This window comes from Phycodurus eques, chromosome 8 (assembly GCF_024500275.1).
Source record: "Phycodurus eques isolate BA_2022a chromosome 8, UOR_Pequ_1.1, whole genome shotgun sequence".
Classification (NCBI taxonomy): Eukaryota; Metazoa; Chordata; class Actinopteri; order Syngnathiformes; family Syngnathidae; genus Phycodurus; species Phycodurus eques.
The window spans coordinates 9,363,621-9,383,139 of NC_084532.1; the positions used below are offsets into that span (position 1 = coordinate 9,363,621).

At 43.5% G+C, this 19,519-nt stretch overlaps 1 protein-coding gene across 2 annotated transcripts in view; it reads left to right on the plus strand.

Moving 5' to 3' along the window:
• The window catches only part of cers1 (ceramide synthase 1), a 40,719-nt gene extending 21,237 nt beyond the window's left edge, over nucleotides 1–19,482 (plus strand). Inside the window, exons 2-7 of one of the 2 annotated variants that reach the window (XM_061683260.1) lie at nucleotides 3,606–3,765; nucleotides 7,202–7,382; nucleotides 7,429–7,629; nucleotides 10,728–10,863; nucleotides 13,019–13,200; nucleotides 15,982–19,482. In XM_061683260.1, the coding sequence (XP_061539244.1) occupies nucleotides 3,606–3,765; nucleotides 7,202–7,382; nucleotides 7,429–7,629; nucleotides 10,728–10,863; nucleotides 13,019–13,200; nucleotides 15,982–16,024 (903 nt within the window). In that variant the 3' untranslated portion in view covers nucleotides 16,025–19,482. The remainder of the gene's footprint in view (nucleotides 1–3,605; nucleotides 3,766–7,201; nucleotides 7,383–7,428; nucleotides 7,630–10,727; nucleotides 10,864–13,018; nucleotides 13,201–15,981) is intronic. The other variant, XM_061683261.1, reaches the window with a different exon arrangement.
• Nucleotides 19,483–19,519: the final 37 nt, after the last annotated feature.

A 19,519-nucleotide genomic window follows, 5' to 3' on the forward strand; every position in this document is an offset into this window, starting at 1 on the left:
AACGCTCAAAGGTGAGGTCAAGGCCACTTATCTGACACAGGTCCCAAGGATTATCTCGGTGTCCTTCATCCACTGTCATAAATGGCACTACATGATAGGACTTTGGCCATACTCATGCTCAGTGACTATGTGGGATTGCTTCAAACTAAATCTAAGACTCACATGCTCCGTTTTAAGTAGAAACTACTTTTAGCCTTGTGGTACTGTCTTTGTAGACAGGCCCAAAAATGTAGTTGTCCATATCGCAGGCCTGTCGATAACTCAGTGAGACCTTAAGACCCTTGACTGCAGAATTAAATTTCTGCAGCACCTGAATTGGGGCAATTGATAGCTGTGTGTTCAATAAGCTGCAAGGGTCAGTTTTCTGTGATATGGTTTGATATGGTAAACCGACATCTGGTTATATTGTAAGTATACACAAAATGTAGAGATTGTATCCGGAAAGTATCATGTCACAGATCTTTTTTTTGTTTGTTTGGTTTTTTTGGTACCTTTCACAACTTTAAACAAAAGAAGTGCAAAATGTATCAAACATTAGCACAATTTTGTGGGAAAAAGTTACTCTTGTCAGTACATTCTAAGTTGATTGCACTTCCAATGAGTTACAAAGGAAACGCTGACACTGAAAACTGTCGCCTTTCACTGTGAGATCATAAGCAGAGATACTGGAAATCATCCACATGAAAGAAACTGTGTGAATGGTGTTGAACAAACCATGCAGGACTCTGGAACACTATCTTAAGAACGCATGATTGAGATTGTAGTTTACAGTGTTTCCCCTCTATATCGCGGTTCATTGTTTACGTCTTTGCTATATTGTAGATTTTTTTGGTGGAACGTATATGTCGCAGAAATCCCCACTAATTTGCGTTTTTTGATGGTATGCTTACTGAAATGCCCTTGCATGTAGGAAAGGAAAGCCAAAGCTGCCAATGAATTACAATATTTATTATACATTTTATATTAGCAATTTGTTTGGTGTGTTTGTATATGTTAGAATGTGTTTCAAAATTGTGTTTTGATAAGTTTAAATGTGTTTAAAGTGTGCGGGAATGGTAAAAATCATGGATTTTCACCTATAGTGCGATTTGGTTTGGTCGAGTATGAGATGCGCAGGCAAGTGTAGTTTTGCACTATCAGTGACCAATGTGTTTCAGGCTTTGGAGAGCCAGTGTGGGCCTGTTTTGTGGCAGGCGGACGGGGGGTTCGAGCGATGTGGAACAAGACTGAGGGGGCAATGCTGACAGATGGCTTCTATAAATAAATGTCGCAGGCAGGGGGCAGACTGAGAGGGAGAAGCAAGTGCGCAGTTGAGCTGAGAGTGAAGGAGGGGGCTGATAGATATGCTAGAATATGCAACACAATGTGCTGAGAGTCTGCTGTCCGCTTTGTTCTGAGCCTGCATGTCAATGAGTCATGCGCTCTCTGCGTACTATTTTCTTTTCTTTTTTGAGTTACATGTGATTTGTCACGACCACACAACCCAGAGTGTCGCTGTTGCATGATCTCAATCTACGTGGGCCTGTCAGATTCCTTCCCTGTTGTTGTTTCCGACTCAAGGGTCACACAACCACTAAATGTACCTTATTTCATATCTGACGTTAATTAGAGTTCAAGATTCCAGAGAAAGACTTTATTTGAACAAATACGTGTATTTGTAGTTGTGGCAAATCAAGCTTGAATCAAACATATATCTTCAAATTGACAGCACACTCAGCCATTCATCACAGCTTGATATCTTATTAGAGCAGTAGTAAATATACTGTATAAAATAATGTAATGTGATGATAATAAAGGGGGAATCATTTGATTGTGACCTTCAGACGACTCACAGTTTACATTTAGCCGTAGCCACACTTCCTGTATGAAGTTATGGTGTAATCAGAGCCTTATCAGATCATGTCCTGTTGACTGCTAACAACTGACTCAGATGGACTGGATAGCTGAGGCATGAGGCAGGCATCTTTCTCTTTCCTGCAGCCTCCACTTGTTCACTTTGAAGCCCAAAGTGGCGTGTTTGTGTGTGAATGTTATTTAGGAGGCAGTCACAAAGCTGGGTTTGAGTTGAGACACGATACAAACACCCTGCCTGTCTTATGCTGCACTCTTACCGAACCTTACCTGTCTAAATGTGCACGTCCTGTGAGATTTCATTTCATGTGATCTTGCAGTTATAATTTACATCATTGTGGAGTTCTTGAATAAGCCTGTTTATGTGCAGAGGTGGTCGCAATGTTGCCGAGGTGGAAGCTGGTGACTGTCCCCGCCAATAAGGAGGTGGTGCCTTGTTATCAGACTCCATCAGGATGTCAGCAGGCCTCTCCTCCACTTTCTCTATTTCTGCTTCTATGAAGTTAATATCTGTGTGCGAGTAAGCCACGTGTTTTACATTGTGGAATAATTCAGTATTTTATTTTGTGCATTTTTTCCTTTGCAAGTACAGCACATTTTTAAGTACAGCTCAGTTGTATTTGCTGTAACTTTTAAGTACAATGCATTTGATTATAATCTTTTATTTTCCTCATATTTAAGCACAGTGTTAATGTTCACACGTGGATTACAATATTAAATGTACTTAACTTTAGGATTAAACCCCTTCCTCATTTTTAATGAAAAAAGTACACTACTGTAATGTTTTAATTTGGTCATTATGGTGATACTTGGAGAGCTTAATATTTTTTGAGGTGGTACTTGGGTGTAAAAGGTTTGAAGCTCTAGACTTTAAATAGATAAAAGAATGAATACATGTAAAATGTCGACAAATCTCATTTGTATAGCACTATGTGAATAGTCCAGTTTCCCCCCACTTTCTCGCAAATTCCACTATTTGCTGATATTTTTTAACTTCTTCTCCATTAGGCTCTTGCTCTTTATGAAATGCCCAAAAAAGACAAAAGTAGGACTCCTTCTCTTTGAGACAAGGATTTTGCACCATCGTTGCTGCATGTGCACTTCAGGTGCAATTTTTTCAAATCAAATCATCTGTAATCACTTTCTTTTTAACGTAAAATGAGTCGAAATGATATTAAAGCGTTTTGGGATCATAGTTTGTCGTAAATCTGTGGTCTAAACCATTATTATAGGCAATTATAAACCTTTTTCGAGGGCACATGATTTACTTTTTCGCTGTTCAAGGCAGGACTAGGTGACTATCCTTCGCGAATACCACGGGATTACTGTACCTGAAAAGCATCGGGTACTATATCTTTGATCATATAAACAACATTCCAGCATCATCAGCATCAGAAGCCAGTCGTTGGCTCTTCTGTAGTTCGTGAACACATTGCTGTGTGTGTACTTGTGTTTGACAGTTTGTCCTCAACTAGGAGGTTTAAACAAAGAAACTTCATTATTAAGCCATCGTTAGAAAATGGGACAATTGTTTATTGGGGTTTTGAATGAGAACAATTTGAAAGTCAACTAGTTTCAAAGTGCAGGTTTGGCTTTTAAGGTGCCACTGTATGTAACACATGCCGACATCCATTATGTAGGATCACATGCAGCGGAGAGAGGATTGCTCTACTGATAACATGCTGTATACAGTATGAGTCGCAGTTTACCTGTTGTTTCTCTGTCTCACTGTTGTGTTTTGTCTGTCTCTGCAGCCTCTGGCACGGTGGTGCAGGTTGCTGCCCAAAGATGCCGCCAAGATGCCGGAGAGTGCGTGGAAGCTGGTCTTCTACACCATGTCGTGGTGCTACAGCACCTACCTGCTCTTCTTCACCTCCTACCCCTTTTTCCACAACCCACCCTCCGTCTTCTACAGTAAGTCACAGGGCACATTGGTGTAAAGTCACATCCCTCGGTTCGCTACAAGCTCTGTATGATGGCAGTAAACTCAATTCAACTCCTTCACAATAATCAGCAGTTTGGCAAACAGAATCAGAATCCTCTTTATTTGCCAAGTACTGCACTGTATGTCAAAAACACACAAGGAATTTGTCTCCGGTAGTTGGAGCCGCTCTTGTACGACAATAGATAGCCATTTTGACAAAAAATACTTTTGAGACATAAAAACATTAAAAACACACTACAGAGAGTCACATAGCAATAAAAGGTTACCGGTCATGCTGATACAATTACAGTTGTGCAAATGATGCAGAGTCCTCAAGCAATTTAATGGCAAGAGGGAAGAAGCTGTTGGAATGTCTTGATTTCCATGACGATTGATGATTTCCATGACCTGGATAGATGTAAAGGAAAAACTATTTTTTAGCAAGCATCTTTTATTAATATTGTGACAGTAGGTTCAAATTCTATGAGACAATTATGCTATTAGGCTTACAATACTGTCATTTCCAAATTTACATCAATGTGTGATTTTAAAAAAGAACAGCCAAAAATCATCTCACTGGTAAGACATTTTCTAAACTGAGCACCATGTTGGTGACCCCTGCTCTAAATTGTCCATAGGTTTGAATGTGAATTGCCCAGTGACTGATTGGCGACCAGTCCAGGGTGTCAACTGGAACTGGAACGTTTATGGTACATCGTACTGCACATATAATTAATTGATGCCAAGTGGGATATTTTGTAGTCGTGACACTCTATACCAGGGACTTGGTCGCCAGTCAATCACAGGCTGCTTCTGATTAGTGCATTTGTACAATTGAATATTTGTAATTATCCATAGGTGTGAATGTGAGTGTAAATGCTTTTTCGCATGTGCCCTGCCATTCCCTCTTATGCAGTCCAGGGTGTACTCTACCTATAGACCAAAGTCAGCTGGGATAGATTGCAGCTCGCCTGAGAAATCAGGACAGGCGGAATAGAAAATGGCTAGCTGCAACCTTTATGGTAATATTGACGTTTTCACAGTAAAATCTTAATTTGAATTGAATTGACTGAACGTCTTGGTCTGAGAGCTCTCTTGTATTGGATCTCTTTAGATTGTAAAGGGTTGGTACGGTGGACGACTGATTAGCACATCCGCATCGCAGTTCTGAAGAGCCGGGTTCAAATCCAGCCTCGCCTGTGTGGACTTTGCATGTTCTCCCCGTGCCTGCGTGGGTTTTCTCAGGGTACTCCGCTTTCCTCCCACATCCCAAAAACATGCATGGTAGGTTGATTGAAGACTCTAAATTGTCCGTCGGTATAAATGTGAATGTGAGTGTGAATGGTTGTTTGTTTATATGTGCCCTGCGATTGGCTGGCAACCATTTCAGGGTGTACCCCGCCTCCTGCCCGCAGTTAGCTGCGATAGGCTCCAGCATACCCGCCACCCTAGTGAGGATAACCCGTGTAGAAAATGGATGGATACTTTGTAAAGGTGTACCTCGTGAAGAGTCAAATGAGTTTAGTTGCACAGGAAAAATGCATATTTCATCGCAATGTTACCAAGCCCGTCTCTTACGTAACTCCTCGAGGTAGAGAAGTCAAGTCAAGACATTTCTACAGTATTTGATCAGCATCAGAAAATAGAGAAGCCACTTTTTCTCAGCAGAAACAGAATAATTTCCATACTTTTCCCATAAGATGTAGTTGTTGGCCACATAACCGGTGCATAAGATGCCTGTGGTGGCCAGCCAGCCGGCTGCTTCCGACAGTTTGGAGAGATGAGATGCTGCAGACATCTTGTTTGTGTGTATGAAACAGCAGCCTGTTGCCATTCTGAAGGTGCTGTCTTTGTATACTCATACAAATAGCCCCATTTTGGCTGTCCATGATCAAATTAGGCTTGCACAATAGACTAGTGGTTAGCACATATACCTCATAGTTCGGCAGTTCGGGGTTGGGAGTCCGGCCCTCCTGTGTGGATTTTGCATGTTTTCCCCTTGCTTGTGTGCGTTTTCTTCATGTACTTCGCCTTTTTCCCACATTCCAAAAACATGCATGTTGTGTTCTTTGAAGATTATAAGTTTCCCACAGATGTGAATATGTGTTTGTCTTCATGTGTTCAGCAATTGGCTGACCAGTCCAGGTTGTACCTCGCTTCTTGCGCAGTCAGGTTTGCTCTAATGAGGACAAGCTCTACAAAAAATGGATGATCAAATGATGTACTGCCAAAAATACGACTATAGACAGGGGGGTGCAAAAGTAGGTAAAAATATAAAAAATATATATTTTTTATCATTTTACCTTCTTTATCACCCCATAGAATGAATTACCCCAGAGATGGATAGGTCGATAAGGGCCAGTTGAATGGCTACCATATTTACCTAACCTCACCCCAAAGATTTCTTCTTTTGTTGTGTTAGCAAAGATAAAGTATATTAAAAAAAAACATGCACTGTTGATGGCATGTAAAAGAAGCATGCGACAAAATTAATAAAGACTTCTGTGTCAGTGTGCTTGAGTGTAGAAGGTAGACTACAGTATTGTGTAAATGTTAAAGACCAGCAAGTTAGCATATAAGATTGTACTTAATAGTAATTAGAATTGTACGCTAAATGTGACTAAAGCTAGAGCTGCTTGCCACGATTCCACCTAAATCCCTTTTTATCACATGGATGTGATTGAAATCACTCCCGCAGGATACTATGAAGATTACATAACAGTAATATCTGTCTGTGGTACTGAGGTAAACACACAAAGTCTGTATCCATCCATCCATATCTAATGTTTATAGCCCCTGTCCTCATTCTGCTCACAGGTGAGCCGAAGCATATCTCAGTTGACTCGGGGCAGAGGCGGGGTACACCCTGGACTGGTCACCAGCCAATAGACAAACAACCTCTAACACTCACATCTATGGACAATTTGGAGTCTTCAGTGTACCTAACATACATTTTTTTGGGCATGTGGGAGCAAGCTGGAATACCCGGAGAAAACTCACACAAGCATGAGGCGAACATGCAAACTCGGAGCTGGATCTCCAATCCAAAGCCCAGATGTATCGAGTGTGAGGGAGACGTATGAACCATTAGGCCACCACGTTGCCCCAGTTTTGCGTAGCTGCATAAAATTTACTCCCACAAACCACACATAGTTATTGTTTGTTCATTTTGAAGTATAGATTGTGTATTGTTATTTCAGATGCAATATTTTACAAGTAATTCTCTTATTTAACCTTTTTATTTTGTGGGGGAAAAAATCCAATTTGTAGGAAAACACTGTGGAATTATTACACCAAACTGCCATTTCACATCTTGTTCAGGCATTGTTAGTGAATCCAGTCCGAAATTCAGTTGCTCTCCCAAGTTAATGTTATATGTATCTAGTGTGTATCTGACACTGACGTCATCTTATCGTGTCCCCACAGACTGGAAGAGTGGAATGTCAGTGCCTATAGACATCGCAATCGCCTACCTGATCCAGGGCAGCTTCTATGGTCACTCCATCTATGCCACAGTTTACATGGATGCCTGGAGGAAGGACTCTGCTGTCATGGTGGTGCATCACATCATCACCCTGGCACTCATCTGTTTCTCCTATGCCTTCAGGTAGTTTATTGTTGTTGTTATTACTATCAAACATTTTTACATGCAGTTACACCTGTGGTCTACAAGCCGTAGTAACACCTTGTAGGTACCACAACGTTGGTATCCTGGTGTTGTTCCTCCATGACGTCAATGACATCCAGCTGGAGTTCACCAAGCTCAACGTCTACCTGAAGTCAAGAGGAGGAGGCTACTTCCTACTTAATGACGTGCTCGCCAACATGGGCTCGGTCAGCTTCAGCATCACCTGGTACGTATTTGGAAATATGGGATATATTATAGAAGTAATATAATGACAATTGATAAAATGGGAACTTGCTAATAGTTTCTATGCTAAGATACAGCAACATAGTGACCTGGGAAACAAAAGTGCCAAGGTAGATTGAAAAGGATATTTTGACATTTATTTGTAATGAGAATTGAAAAAAATGCTACCATACTAGCCATAAGTAATTGCTTTGCTAACATGTCACAAGGTGGTGACCAATGAATTTATATCATGCACTCTAGTAGCGTACTACTACAAATGACAATTGATTAAATGCTAACATGCTAGCAGCATACTGTATCGCAAGATAGTGGCCTAATTATCCATCCATCCATCCAACCATTTTCCCTCCCGCTAGGGTCGCGGGCATGCTGGAGCCTATCCCAGCTAACTCTGGGCGAGAGGCAGGGTACACCCTGGACTGGTCGTCAGCCAATCGTAGGTGGCCTAAACAACAGTAGTCTAAAGCAGATTGATAAAGATTTTATATCAAGTTCGGTAGCCAAGTACTGTAAAAATGCTAACCTATAGTTGGTATGTTACTAAAATTTTCAAACCACCTGTATATCAAAATAGACTATATCATTCGATAGAGGATAGAAACACATAAAATGAGCCCTATTTTGTAAGAATCGGCTAAAGATTAAGGATTTTATGCCACTTTTTATGTCGCAAATCGGCCCAAGTTTTACAGAAATCAATGTAAATCAGTAGGGAATGTGTGACTGACTCTTTGGTAGAAACATGCACAGATGCTTCTGATTAGTTGAGACGAAAATGTGATATTTAAACAGGCCATTTTCCGATTTTTCAATGGCGGCATCCGCTCGAGCCATCTCATTTTCCAGGTCAAACTGAGAGCCAACGCATCGTCAGATTGACTTCAAACTACACAAATCAAGATTAGTAATAATAGTGAATCACGTCCATATAGGTCTTTATTGTGTCCGAATCCCATGAACTTATGATTTTCAACGCCGAAATTGAGGAACATTTTCATCTTTGTCAAAACTACAGAAAATCTCACCTGAATTGAAAATTTCAAAAACCTTGGCGGTCCCCCGGCTACAGAAACTGGCTCTAGGTATGTGGAACGTCACCTCTCTGGAAGGGAAAGAGCCTGAGCTAGTGTGCGAGGTCGAGAAATTCCAACTGGATATAGTCGGGCTCACCTCTACACATGGCTTGGGCTCAGGTACCAGTCTTCTCGAGCGGGGTTGGACTCTCTTCTACTCGGGAGTTGCTCACGGTGAGAGGCAGTGAGCAGGTGTAGGCATACTGATTGCCCCACGTCTAGGTGCCTGTACGTTGGGGTTCACCCCGGTGGAGGAGAGGGTAACCTTTCTCCGCCTTCGACTGGGGGGACGGGTCCTGACTGTTGTCTGTGCCTGTGCACCAAACAGCAGCTCAGAGTACCCACCCTTCATGGAGTCCTTGGCGGTGTTGCTGGAGAGCTGTCAATCCATCATCGTCTGGTGGTGTGTTGGCGATGGTGGGGGAAGAAGCCAGTCCGACCTGGCAGACCCAAATGTATTGTGAGGGTCGAGTGGGAACGTCTGGCAGAGTCCCCTTTTAGAAGGAGTTTCAACTCCCACCACCGGCCATCCAGCATCTCAGTGTGTATAGTGGGGATGGGGTGCTCCTGACCTCCACTCGGGACGTTGTGAGTCGGTGGGCCGAGTACATTGAAGACCTCCTCAATTCTACTGACACGCCTTCCCAAGAGGAAGCAGAGTCTGGGGGCTCTGGGGCAGGCTCTCCTATCTCCGGGTTTGAGGTCACCAAGGTGGTTAAAAAGCTCCTCAGTGGCAGGGCCCGGGGGGTGGAGGAGATTCGCCCGGAATTCCTAAAGGCTCTGGATTTTGTGGGGTTGTCCTGGCTGACATGCCTCTGCAACAGCGCATGGACATCGGGGACAATGCAATGCCTCTGGATGGGCAGACCAGGGTGGTGGTCCTCCTTTTTAAGAAGGGGGACCGGAGGGTGTGTTTCATCTACAGGGGGATCACACTCCTCAGCCTCCCCGGTAAGGTCTATTCAGTGGTTCTGGAGAGGAGGGGGACATGGGAGTTCGCCCAATCTACATGTGTTTTGTGGATTTGGAGAAGGCGTTCGACCGGGAATATGGGATACTTGACCCCCCTGTTCGGTCACTGTCCGACCGGTGTCAGAGTTTGGTCCGCATTGCCGGCAGTATGTTGAATACGTTTCCAGTGAGGACTTGGACTCTGCCAAGGCTGCCTTCTGTCACCAATTGTGACATTACCTTTATGGACAGAATTTCTAGCCGCAGCCGAGGTGTTGAGAGGTTCTAGTTTGGTGGCCTCAGCATTGCGTTTCTGCTTTTTGCAGATGACTTGGTTCTGATGGCTTCATCAAGCCGTGACCTTCAACTCGCGCTGGAGCGGTTGGAAGCCGAGCGTGAAGCAGCCCGGATGAAAATCAGCACCTCCAAATCTGAGACCGTGGTCTTCAGTTGGAAAAGGCTGGAGTGCCCTCTCCGGGTCGTGGAAGAGATCCTGCCCCTAGTGTTGGACTTCAAGTACGTATCTCGGTGTGTTGATAATGGAAGAATGGAGTGGGAGATGGACAGGCGGATTGGAAATAGAGAAAGAGCTGAGTCAAAAGGCAAAGCTTTTTATTTACCGGTCATACCATCAACTGTGGTCACGAGTTGTGGGTCGTGACCAAAAGAACAAGATCGTGGATACAAGCGGCCGAAATGAGTTTCCTCCGCAGGGTGGCTGGCCTAGGAACGCCTCGGGGTCCCCCCGGAAGAGCTGGACGAAGTGGGTGGGGACAGGGAAGTCTGGGCCTCCCTGCTTAAGCTGCTGCCCACGCGACCCGACCTCGGATAAGCGGAAAAATATGGATGGATGGATTCCGTGATTAATTAGCATACCACTAGAGGGAGCCCCTGTACTACTGGTGGTACTCGTACCACACTTGAATCTCACTGCTTTAGATTAATAATAATTTTATATCATGCCATGTACTATAGTACCATCACACAATGATTCCATCTGATTTTGGAGATGTATGTGTTCTTTTGTATCATCATTTCTCTGTTCCTCCCTCAGGTTCTGGTTCCGTCTGTACTGGTTCCCCCTCAAAGTGCTGTATGCTACCTGCGTGTCAGTCCCCAACATTCCCTTCTACTTCTTCTTCAACACTTTGCTCCTCGCCTTGTTGCTCATGAACATCTACTGGTTTTTGGTAAGAAATACTGTGCTCCCCTGATATGTCCTGGTTCACCTACCACGGCCCCGCTACATCCCAGATTTTATTGTGGAACGTTTCTACATGTCTATTGAGGGAATTCTTGCTATTATCACAGGAATCTGCAGTTTATAGCAATTGCTTTTCATGGGATTTTATAGTACGCTTACTAGGGCTGCACGATGTTGGAAAAAAATTAACAAGATTTATTTTAAACCTGCAATGTATATTGCAATGTGTAATAACACAGGATCAGTGTTGGTAAATTTCATTTTCTATGCGAACTAGTTCAAAGTTCAGTTCATCATTCCAAACATGAAGTAGTTCAGTTCATAGTTCATAATTCAAAATTTGAACTAAGTTCACAGGTTTTTGTCCTCCCCCCATTATGTTGCTGATGGGCTAGTACCCTCAAAATACTGGCATTTCATTTCTCCAGTGTTGCCACACATTCAGTTTACACTAAGCAAACCAAAGCAAAGCAAATGTATTTATATAGCGCATTTCATACACAAGGTAACTCAATGTGCTTTACATGACTAAAAGCATCTAAAAACAAAGAAAAAACAGCTTCTAAACTTAAAACAAAGGAAAAAAATAAAAGTACAATTAAAACAGCCCAGGAAATATAATGTAAATGTGGAAATGCTCTAAAAAGCATGAGAAACCCTGGACTTAAAAACATTCACACTTGGGGCTTATGTCACGGCTTATGTCACTTCAGAATCAGAATCATCTTTATTTGCTAAGTATGTCCAAGAAACACACAAGGAATTTGTCTCCGGTAGTTTGAGCCGCTCTAGTACGACAGTCTAGCGATCTTAGAGCACTACTGGGTTTGTATTCCATTAGCATTTCTTTCATGTATTCAGGACCTAAACCATTTAGTGATTTATAGACCAGTAGCAGAACTTTAAAATATATTCTAAAGCTGACTGGGAGCCAGTATAAATACTTTAGAATTGGAGTAATATGCTCTGACCTCTTTGTTTTGGTCAGAACCCGAGCTGCAGTATTCTGTATGAGCTGCAGCTGTTTAATGCTCTTTTTGGGGAGTCCAGTCAGAAGACCATTACAATAGTCATCGTCCCGCCTGAATGAGGACATGGGGAAAAAAATCCTATTTTGCTCTTTAGAATGAAACGGCAGGCATGCGGCAGCTGCGTAAGTGCGCAAGGTGCATTGTGGGACACTGCCGAAATGAGAGGAAATATGTTCTTTTGTAATACAGCATTCCTCACACATCCCAAAAACATGTGTGGTAGGTTAATTGAAGACTCTAAATTGCCTGTAGGTGTGAATGTACGTGCGAATCGTTGTTTGTTTATATGTGCCCTGCATTTGGCTGACGACCAGTTCAGGGTGTACCCCGCCTCTCGCCTGAAGATAGCTGGGATAGGCTCCAGCACGCCCGCGACCCTAGTGAGGATAAGCGGGACAGAAAATAGATGGATGGATGTCCATGATTATTCATAGTAGTTATCATACAAGGAGATAAGTAACACTTTGGGCTGCTACGTGTTGTTTGAAGCGTTATAATTTACGGTAACATGGGTGCTAATCTTATTAGCATGTCCAAACAGGTCCTTCTGCCGGTCACTTTTAATATTACCGTTGATTCACTGTATATTACAGTACACCAGCATCGCAGCAGACCCTGCGATGCAACTATTGCACACACGTACATCGCATTTACGATGCTCAAATAAAATATCGTGCAGCCCTAACGCCCTTGCACGTGAGAAAGGAGAAACACAGTTGCTGATGCACTTTTCAGGAACACATAAACACAATGAGCACATTCAGGCAGTGACTGTTGTCGGCCACAGCTCATGCCCAGTCACTCACATGCAGACTATCCCACCAGGACCCGCCTCTAAAAGGCACACATCTAAAACACAGACACTACAATACATACAATACTTTCGATACATTTTATGCATGCAATTTTTAATGTGTGTTAAAAAAAAATTAAAAGTATGTTTTAATACGTGTAAATGTGTTTACTATTTCCCCAAAACAAATGTATATGGTCTTTATGTTGCAGTGTTCCACCTATTGCAGGTGGTTCTGGAACCTCCACAAGGAACAGGGGTTCACTGTAACTAAATTGACATTAATAATGATTGGATCTGTGTGTTTCCCCCCACAGTTCATCGTCATATTCGTAGTAAAATTGCTGAAGATGAATGAGGTGAACGATGTCAGGGAGTATGAGGACGAGGAGGGCTCCAAGGCAGCAGCGAGCCTGCTCAGAAATCCTAAGGCGGCAGCCACAAATCGCGACAGTGATCACCCCAATGATGATGCTGGACATCACAACTCTGACGATGGGTGAGAAGATACTGACACTTGATCTTTCTGACATCTCAGCGGGGAAAACACGTCCGACTTGTTGACATCAGCTAACCGTACTTTAAATGAGGAGAGTACATCAATGTTACACACAGGACATTAGAATGCGGGAACCTGCGACTGTGGGGCAGAAGTGCTAACCACCGCACACAGTCTTTTTCAGTTTAGGTCAAGAGTTGGGCCAAGTATGGTGTGCAGGCCATCGCCGTTCTTCCCACAGAGAGTTCTGCAATATTTGTTGCATTACTTAAGCTGTTTCTTCAAAAAATCGGTTAATTAAAATGTGTGTGTGTTAATTAAAATCTCATTGAGCTGTCACCTTATCGTGGTGGAGGGGTTTGTGTGTCCCAATGATCTAAGGAGGAGCTAAGTTGTCTGGGGCTTCACGCCCCTGGTAGGGTCTCCCATGACAAACAGGTCCTAGGTGAGGGACCAGACAAAGCACGGCTCCAAAAACCCCCATGATGAATAAAGCAAATGGATATAAGTTTCAGCTGCCTGGACGCAGGTCAGAGGGGCCCCCCTTTGGAGCCAGGCCTGGAGGTGGGGCCGGGCCTGCACCCATGGGGCCCAGCCCGAAAGGGTAACGTGGGTCCCCCTTCCCATGGGCTCACCACTATAGGGAGGGGCCATAGGGGTCGGGTGCAGTGTGACCTGGGCGATGGCCGAAGGCGGGGACCTTGGCGATCTGACCCCGGCTACAGGTGCCACCAAACAGCAGTTCAGAAGACCCACCCTTTTATGAGTCCTTGGAGGGGGTGCTGGAGAGCGCTCCCGCTGGGGACTCCATCGTTCTGCTGGGGGACTTCAATGCTCACGTGGGCAATAACAGTGAGACCTGGAAGGGCGTGATTGGGAGGAACGGAATTTCCGGACGGCTTCAAGGAAATTCTGGTCCACCATCTGGCGTCTCAGGAGGGAAAAGCAGTCCACCATCAACACTGTGTATAATGGGGATGGTCTCCAACTCTCACTGGAGCAGTTCGCAGCCGAGTGTGAAGCGGCTGGGATGAGAATCAGCACCTCCAAATCTGAGACCATGGCCCACAGTCGGAAAAAGGGTGGAGTGCCCTCTCCAGGTCGGGGATGAGATCCTGCCCCGAGTGGAGGAGTTCATGTACCTTGGGGTCTTGTTCACGAGTGAGGGAAGAATGGAACGGGCGATCGACAGGCGGATCGGTGCAGCGTCTGCATTGATGCGGACTTTGTATCGGTCCGTTGTGGTAAAGAAGGAGCTAAGCCGAAAGGCGAAGCTCTCAATTTACCGGTCGTTCTAGGTTCCTACACTCCCCTATGGTCACGAGCTGTGGGTCGTGACCGAAAGAACGAGATCCCGGATACAAGCGGCCGAAATGAGTTTCCTCCGCAGGGGGTCCGGGCTCTCCCTTAGAAATAGGGTGAGAAGCGCGGTCATCCGGGAGGCGCTCAGAGTAGAGCCGCTGCTCCTCCACATTGAAAGGAGCCAGATGAGATGACTCGGGCATCTGTTTAGGACGCCTCCCGGACGCCTCCCTGGTGAGGTGTTCCGGGCACGTGCCACCGGAAGGAGACCCCGGGGACGACCCAGGACACGCCGGAGAGACTACGTCCTTCGGCTGGCCTGGGAACGCCTCGGGATCCCCTCGGAAGATCTGGATGAAGTGGCTGGGGAGAGGGAAGTCTGGGCGTCCCTGCTAAAGCTACTGCCCACGCGACCCGAACTCAGATAAGCGGAAGAAAATGGATGGATGGATGGAAAAGGAATTTATTCATTTATTATTAATTTAAATCATTTAATAATTTGTTAATTGATTTACTGTAAATAATCAAATACAAATATTAATACATTTTATTTTTAGTTAAGAATTGGTTCATTAATTTAAATTAAATATTGTTTCATGATTCAAATAAAAATGTTACATAAAAACAAATATTACTAAAATATTTTTTAAATTAGTTAATTGGTTAATAAAATATAATTTAATGATGAATACACAGCACGGTGGACGACTGGTTAGCACATCTGTATCACAGTTCTGAGGACCGGGGTTCGATCCCCGGCCCCGCCTGTGTGGAGTTTGCATGTTCTCCCCGTGCCCGCGTGGGTTTTCTCCGGGCACTCCGGTTTCCTCCCACATTCCCAAAAAACATGCAGGGTAGGTTGATTGAAGACTCTAAATTGCCCGTAGGTGTGAAGGTGTGTGCGAATGGTTGTTTGGTTCTATGTGTGCCCTGTGATTGGCTGGCGACCAGTTCAGGGTGTACGCCGCCTCTCGCCCGAATATTGCCGGGATAGGCTCCGGCACGCCCGCGACCCTAGTGAGGAGAAGCGGAACGGAAGATGAATGAATGAATGAATAATTACAAATATGAAAACTCTGATTGGCTTGGCGACAAGTCCAGTGTGCACCTTGTCTCTTGCCCAGTCAGCTGGGATAGGCTCTAGTGAGGGTAACCGGTACAGAGAACGAACGAATGAATGAATTGATGGATGGGTGGATAGTCACTGAATCTTGGAACTTTCAGGCAGCGTTAACAAAACCCCAAATGTTTGAATGTATGTTTGCAAAGGCTATTTTTGAACAGTCCAATTTCTTTATTGTTCTTAACTTGGAAATACAAAATCAGAAAATGCAGTGGAGAAACACCGGACTAGAAGGCTCTCGTTGGCCACACGGCCTGAACGGACACGTGATTATGTGGTGTGCTTATATCTGGGTGGCCTTGAACGCCTCTGATATCGTGTGTCGCTCACGCTCATCCCCTGCTGTGTGCCGGCAGGAAGCACGTGCAGAATGGCGTCGCAAAGGAGAAGCGTCTATGAAGGGCAGTGCGGCGCCCCCGCCGGGCAGGAGGCCGCGAGAGGAGAGGAACACCACCACTTCACGCACACGCACACACACGTATACACTTAACATCCTTAAGTATTTCCTGTTGTTTTTATTCGAGCACTGCGAATGTTACCTCTTCGAGGCCGTGAGCAACAGATTGTCAGGGGAGTGAGATGTCACATGATCTGATCATCTTTTGAATCCCCCCTTTTCCAAATCATCCAACCCCTTGCTTACTTGAGTTGACTCTCATTACAAGGGTCTGCGGTGGCCTCCGGCCTCTGTTAGCCACATTAGCGTGTGCGCGTGTGAGTGGAGAAAGGATGCCGAGCAAGTCGATGAAGCTTGTTCTTTTTACAACACTTCGCCTCAATATTACTTGTTATCCCCCCGATCAATGTGTGTGTGTGTGTGTGTGTGTGTTGCACTGACATGAAGGCCAACAAGCTGACTGCTACTTTAATGACAGCAATGAGCTGGAATCGATTGACTGGGGTTTTTAAATAGTTTCATTTTTTATATGTGTGTAAAAAGGCCCAGCAGAAGAACTATAAAGGATCAGAATCAACAATATTTAAAAAAAACACAAAACACATGCAAAAAAAAAAAAAAAAAAAACGCCTGTACACGCATTCAGGAACACATGACAGCAGAATGATTTTGGGAACATGCCATGGATGCCATGCCCCCCCCCACCCCACCCCCACCCCCACCCCCACCCCAACCCCATGTTTGGGTTCAGTACCTCGATCAACTTCCGGCTCTTGTTTTGAAAACTCAGCGTGCTTGTGGCGCTGGAGAGGGGTGCACAGTTTGTCTCCTGTTTACCTTGCCATCTCTCATCATTCCCGCATCCACTACTCACAAAATGTTAGGCAGATTTGGCTTTTGGGTGAAATTTCAGAATGAACATAAAATGCCTTAACCTTTACAGGTGACCTTAACATAACCTTCTCTCAACTTTTGAATGCATCTATCCATCTGTACTGCTTGTCTTCATTCTTAGTAATGTTGAGCTATTGCAAGCATGTTTTTTTGTTACTGAACACCTTTTAAAATAGAATTGAATATTAGTTTTACAAACTATTTCCCTTGAATTCTGTACTAGTAATCCACCAATTTGTTGCGTAGAGTGTTTTTCCTGCGCATACAATTTGGAGGTGGCTACCTCCGCCTAAATTCGACCACCTACAAGCTCTGATATCATGAAAACTGTTATTATCTGACCAGCGTTTTCGCTAAGATTGTGGAGCATCGCCGTATCAAAAACAGTTGGAAATTACTCTTAACTCTGTCGACAGATGTGTTGGGCAATTTTGTGATTTTTCAAATCGGTAAATTTTAAGTTCATTTTCAACAAAAGCTCAATAATCCCTCACATTTTGTGTGAAGTGGATGCCAGTGTTTTAGTCCAGGGGATTGTTATTTGCATTGGAACTGCTGCTGTTGAAAATCTCTTTTTTTTCTCTCGGAGCACACTGTTCTTATTCTTGTGTTTTATTGCATTGTTTTTCTCTCCTGTCTTGTGTTGGACAGTCTGATATAATGAGATACAAGAGGGAGAGCGGTCTTGTTCTACTGCACGCGCACACACGCACGCGGATCGAGCCTCACGTCATCTCTTCCTTTTGGTCAGGAATGCCGGTTCACGTCCGCGCGTACTGTCTGTCCAACATCACGCGATATCACGTCGTGAATCTTCACGGTCTGCTGCAAGATGGGAGATTCCAGTTACAAGCCGCACAGACACATCGTGCTAGCCAAGCATGTGCAGTGGATAGAGGAATTGTACACACCAGTTTAAAAAAAAAAAACAAAAAAAAGTGAGCTTTTTTTCTGACGTTCACATTTTTTCCCAAAACATGTGATTTATAACTTCTACGATTCAATTGAAAATGAAACACGTTCGTTATGAGGAACATATATTAACGAAAATACAGCTTGCTCACTGTAAAACTAGTACTTAACTCGAAACTTAACCCTGCCATTTGAAATCCAACTTGAAACTTTAATCCTGTCTTGAAACCTGACTTTGAAAACCTAACGCAGGCTCGAAGCCTAAACCTTGTTTGGAATCAGGCTTTAAAGCCTCATTTGAAACTTAAAACCCCTTAAACTGTTTGAAACCTTAAACTCAGGGATGAAACGCTTACTGTCTTAAAACCCTATTTCCAAACTCCATTATATGTTCTTTGACTTTCCCTTCCCTTTATAGTATTTCACCACTCTTCCAGACAAAACTATTTGAAATGTGTCAGATTGCGTGGCCATTTTGTGTGCACAGTCCCCTACAGGTAACACCACAGATTTTATATAGAATTTAGGTCTGGGCTCTGGACTGTTGTTAAATAAATCCCTCCACCTTGACTAAAGAAAAAAAAAAAATGGTGCAAAAATATGTAAACATATTTTTGTAGTTGTATTTAAAAATATATATATATATTCCTGCCAACAGATATATTTTCATTTTACCATTTCAATGGTACGGGTATAAGTCCCTTTTTTTTTTCAAAATCAAATCGTTCCAAAATTATTTATCATGGTGTCATTTTTTTTTTGTTAAATTGGGGTAAAAAAAAACCCAACATATTCTAATAGGTGTTGACTTTCTCTATCCAGTGTCCAGATACAACCACGTCACCTCATCCTTTTCTCAAGTTGAAGCAACAGTGTCATGTTGTTCTTTCTGTGGCTGACATGGTGTCAGCATCTCAGGCTGCTGTGTTGGAAATCAGTGAGGCATCTTGTGGCAGTATTAAAAAAATGTTTTTCTTTTGCTTTGTGCATATAATTATTCAACTAGCTAAGTAATGTACAGTATACTCCTCCTTTGAGGAAAAGGCCCAGAAAGTGACATAACTACCTGAAATTATACAACCCCAACTCCAATTAATTTGGTATGTTGTGTTCAAATTTTCCAAATCATTGTATTCTGTTTTTACTTATGTTTAACACAACGTCCCAACTTCATTGGAATTGGGGGTTGTAGAAACAAGAGGATTTCAGGATTATTTTAGAGTTTGGATACAATAGTCACAGGCTATCAAGTTAGGTGAAAGACAATGTCAAAGTACAAAAAGTGGTTGTGTAAGTGATTTTTGGATGGTGACGGTACTTAAAGCTTGTTCACATATAGAAATAAAGGTAAAAGGGGCGAAATTGCTAGGACAGTGACTCACATAGTTGACTTTTATAGTATGTCACTAAGTCAGGATATGTGACAAAGTAAATGGATGGAGGGAGGAAAAGGCAAATGCATTTGGGTGCACGAGCAGCAATGATCTTTCTCTTTTGTTTGACTTGCGACTCCAATTGGTAGAAATGAAAGCTTTGATTGTGCCAAAATGTCCTCTTGTAATGTCTAATCATGAGGCACGAAGGCTGCATGTCAGGCTGAAAGCCCTGCAAGGTGTTGTTCTTTTGATTAAAAAATAAAATGCACTGAAATGTATTAGCATTTTTAATATCCATTAGTTAGAGCAATACTA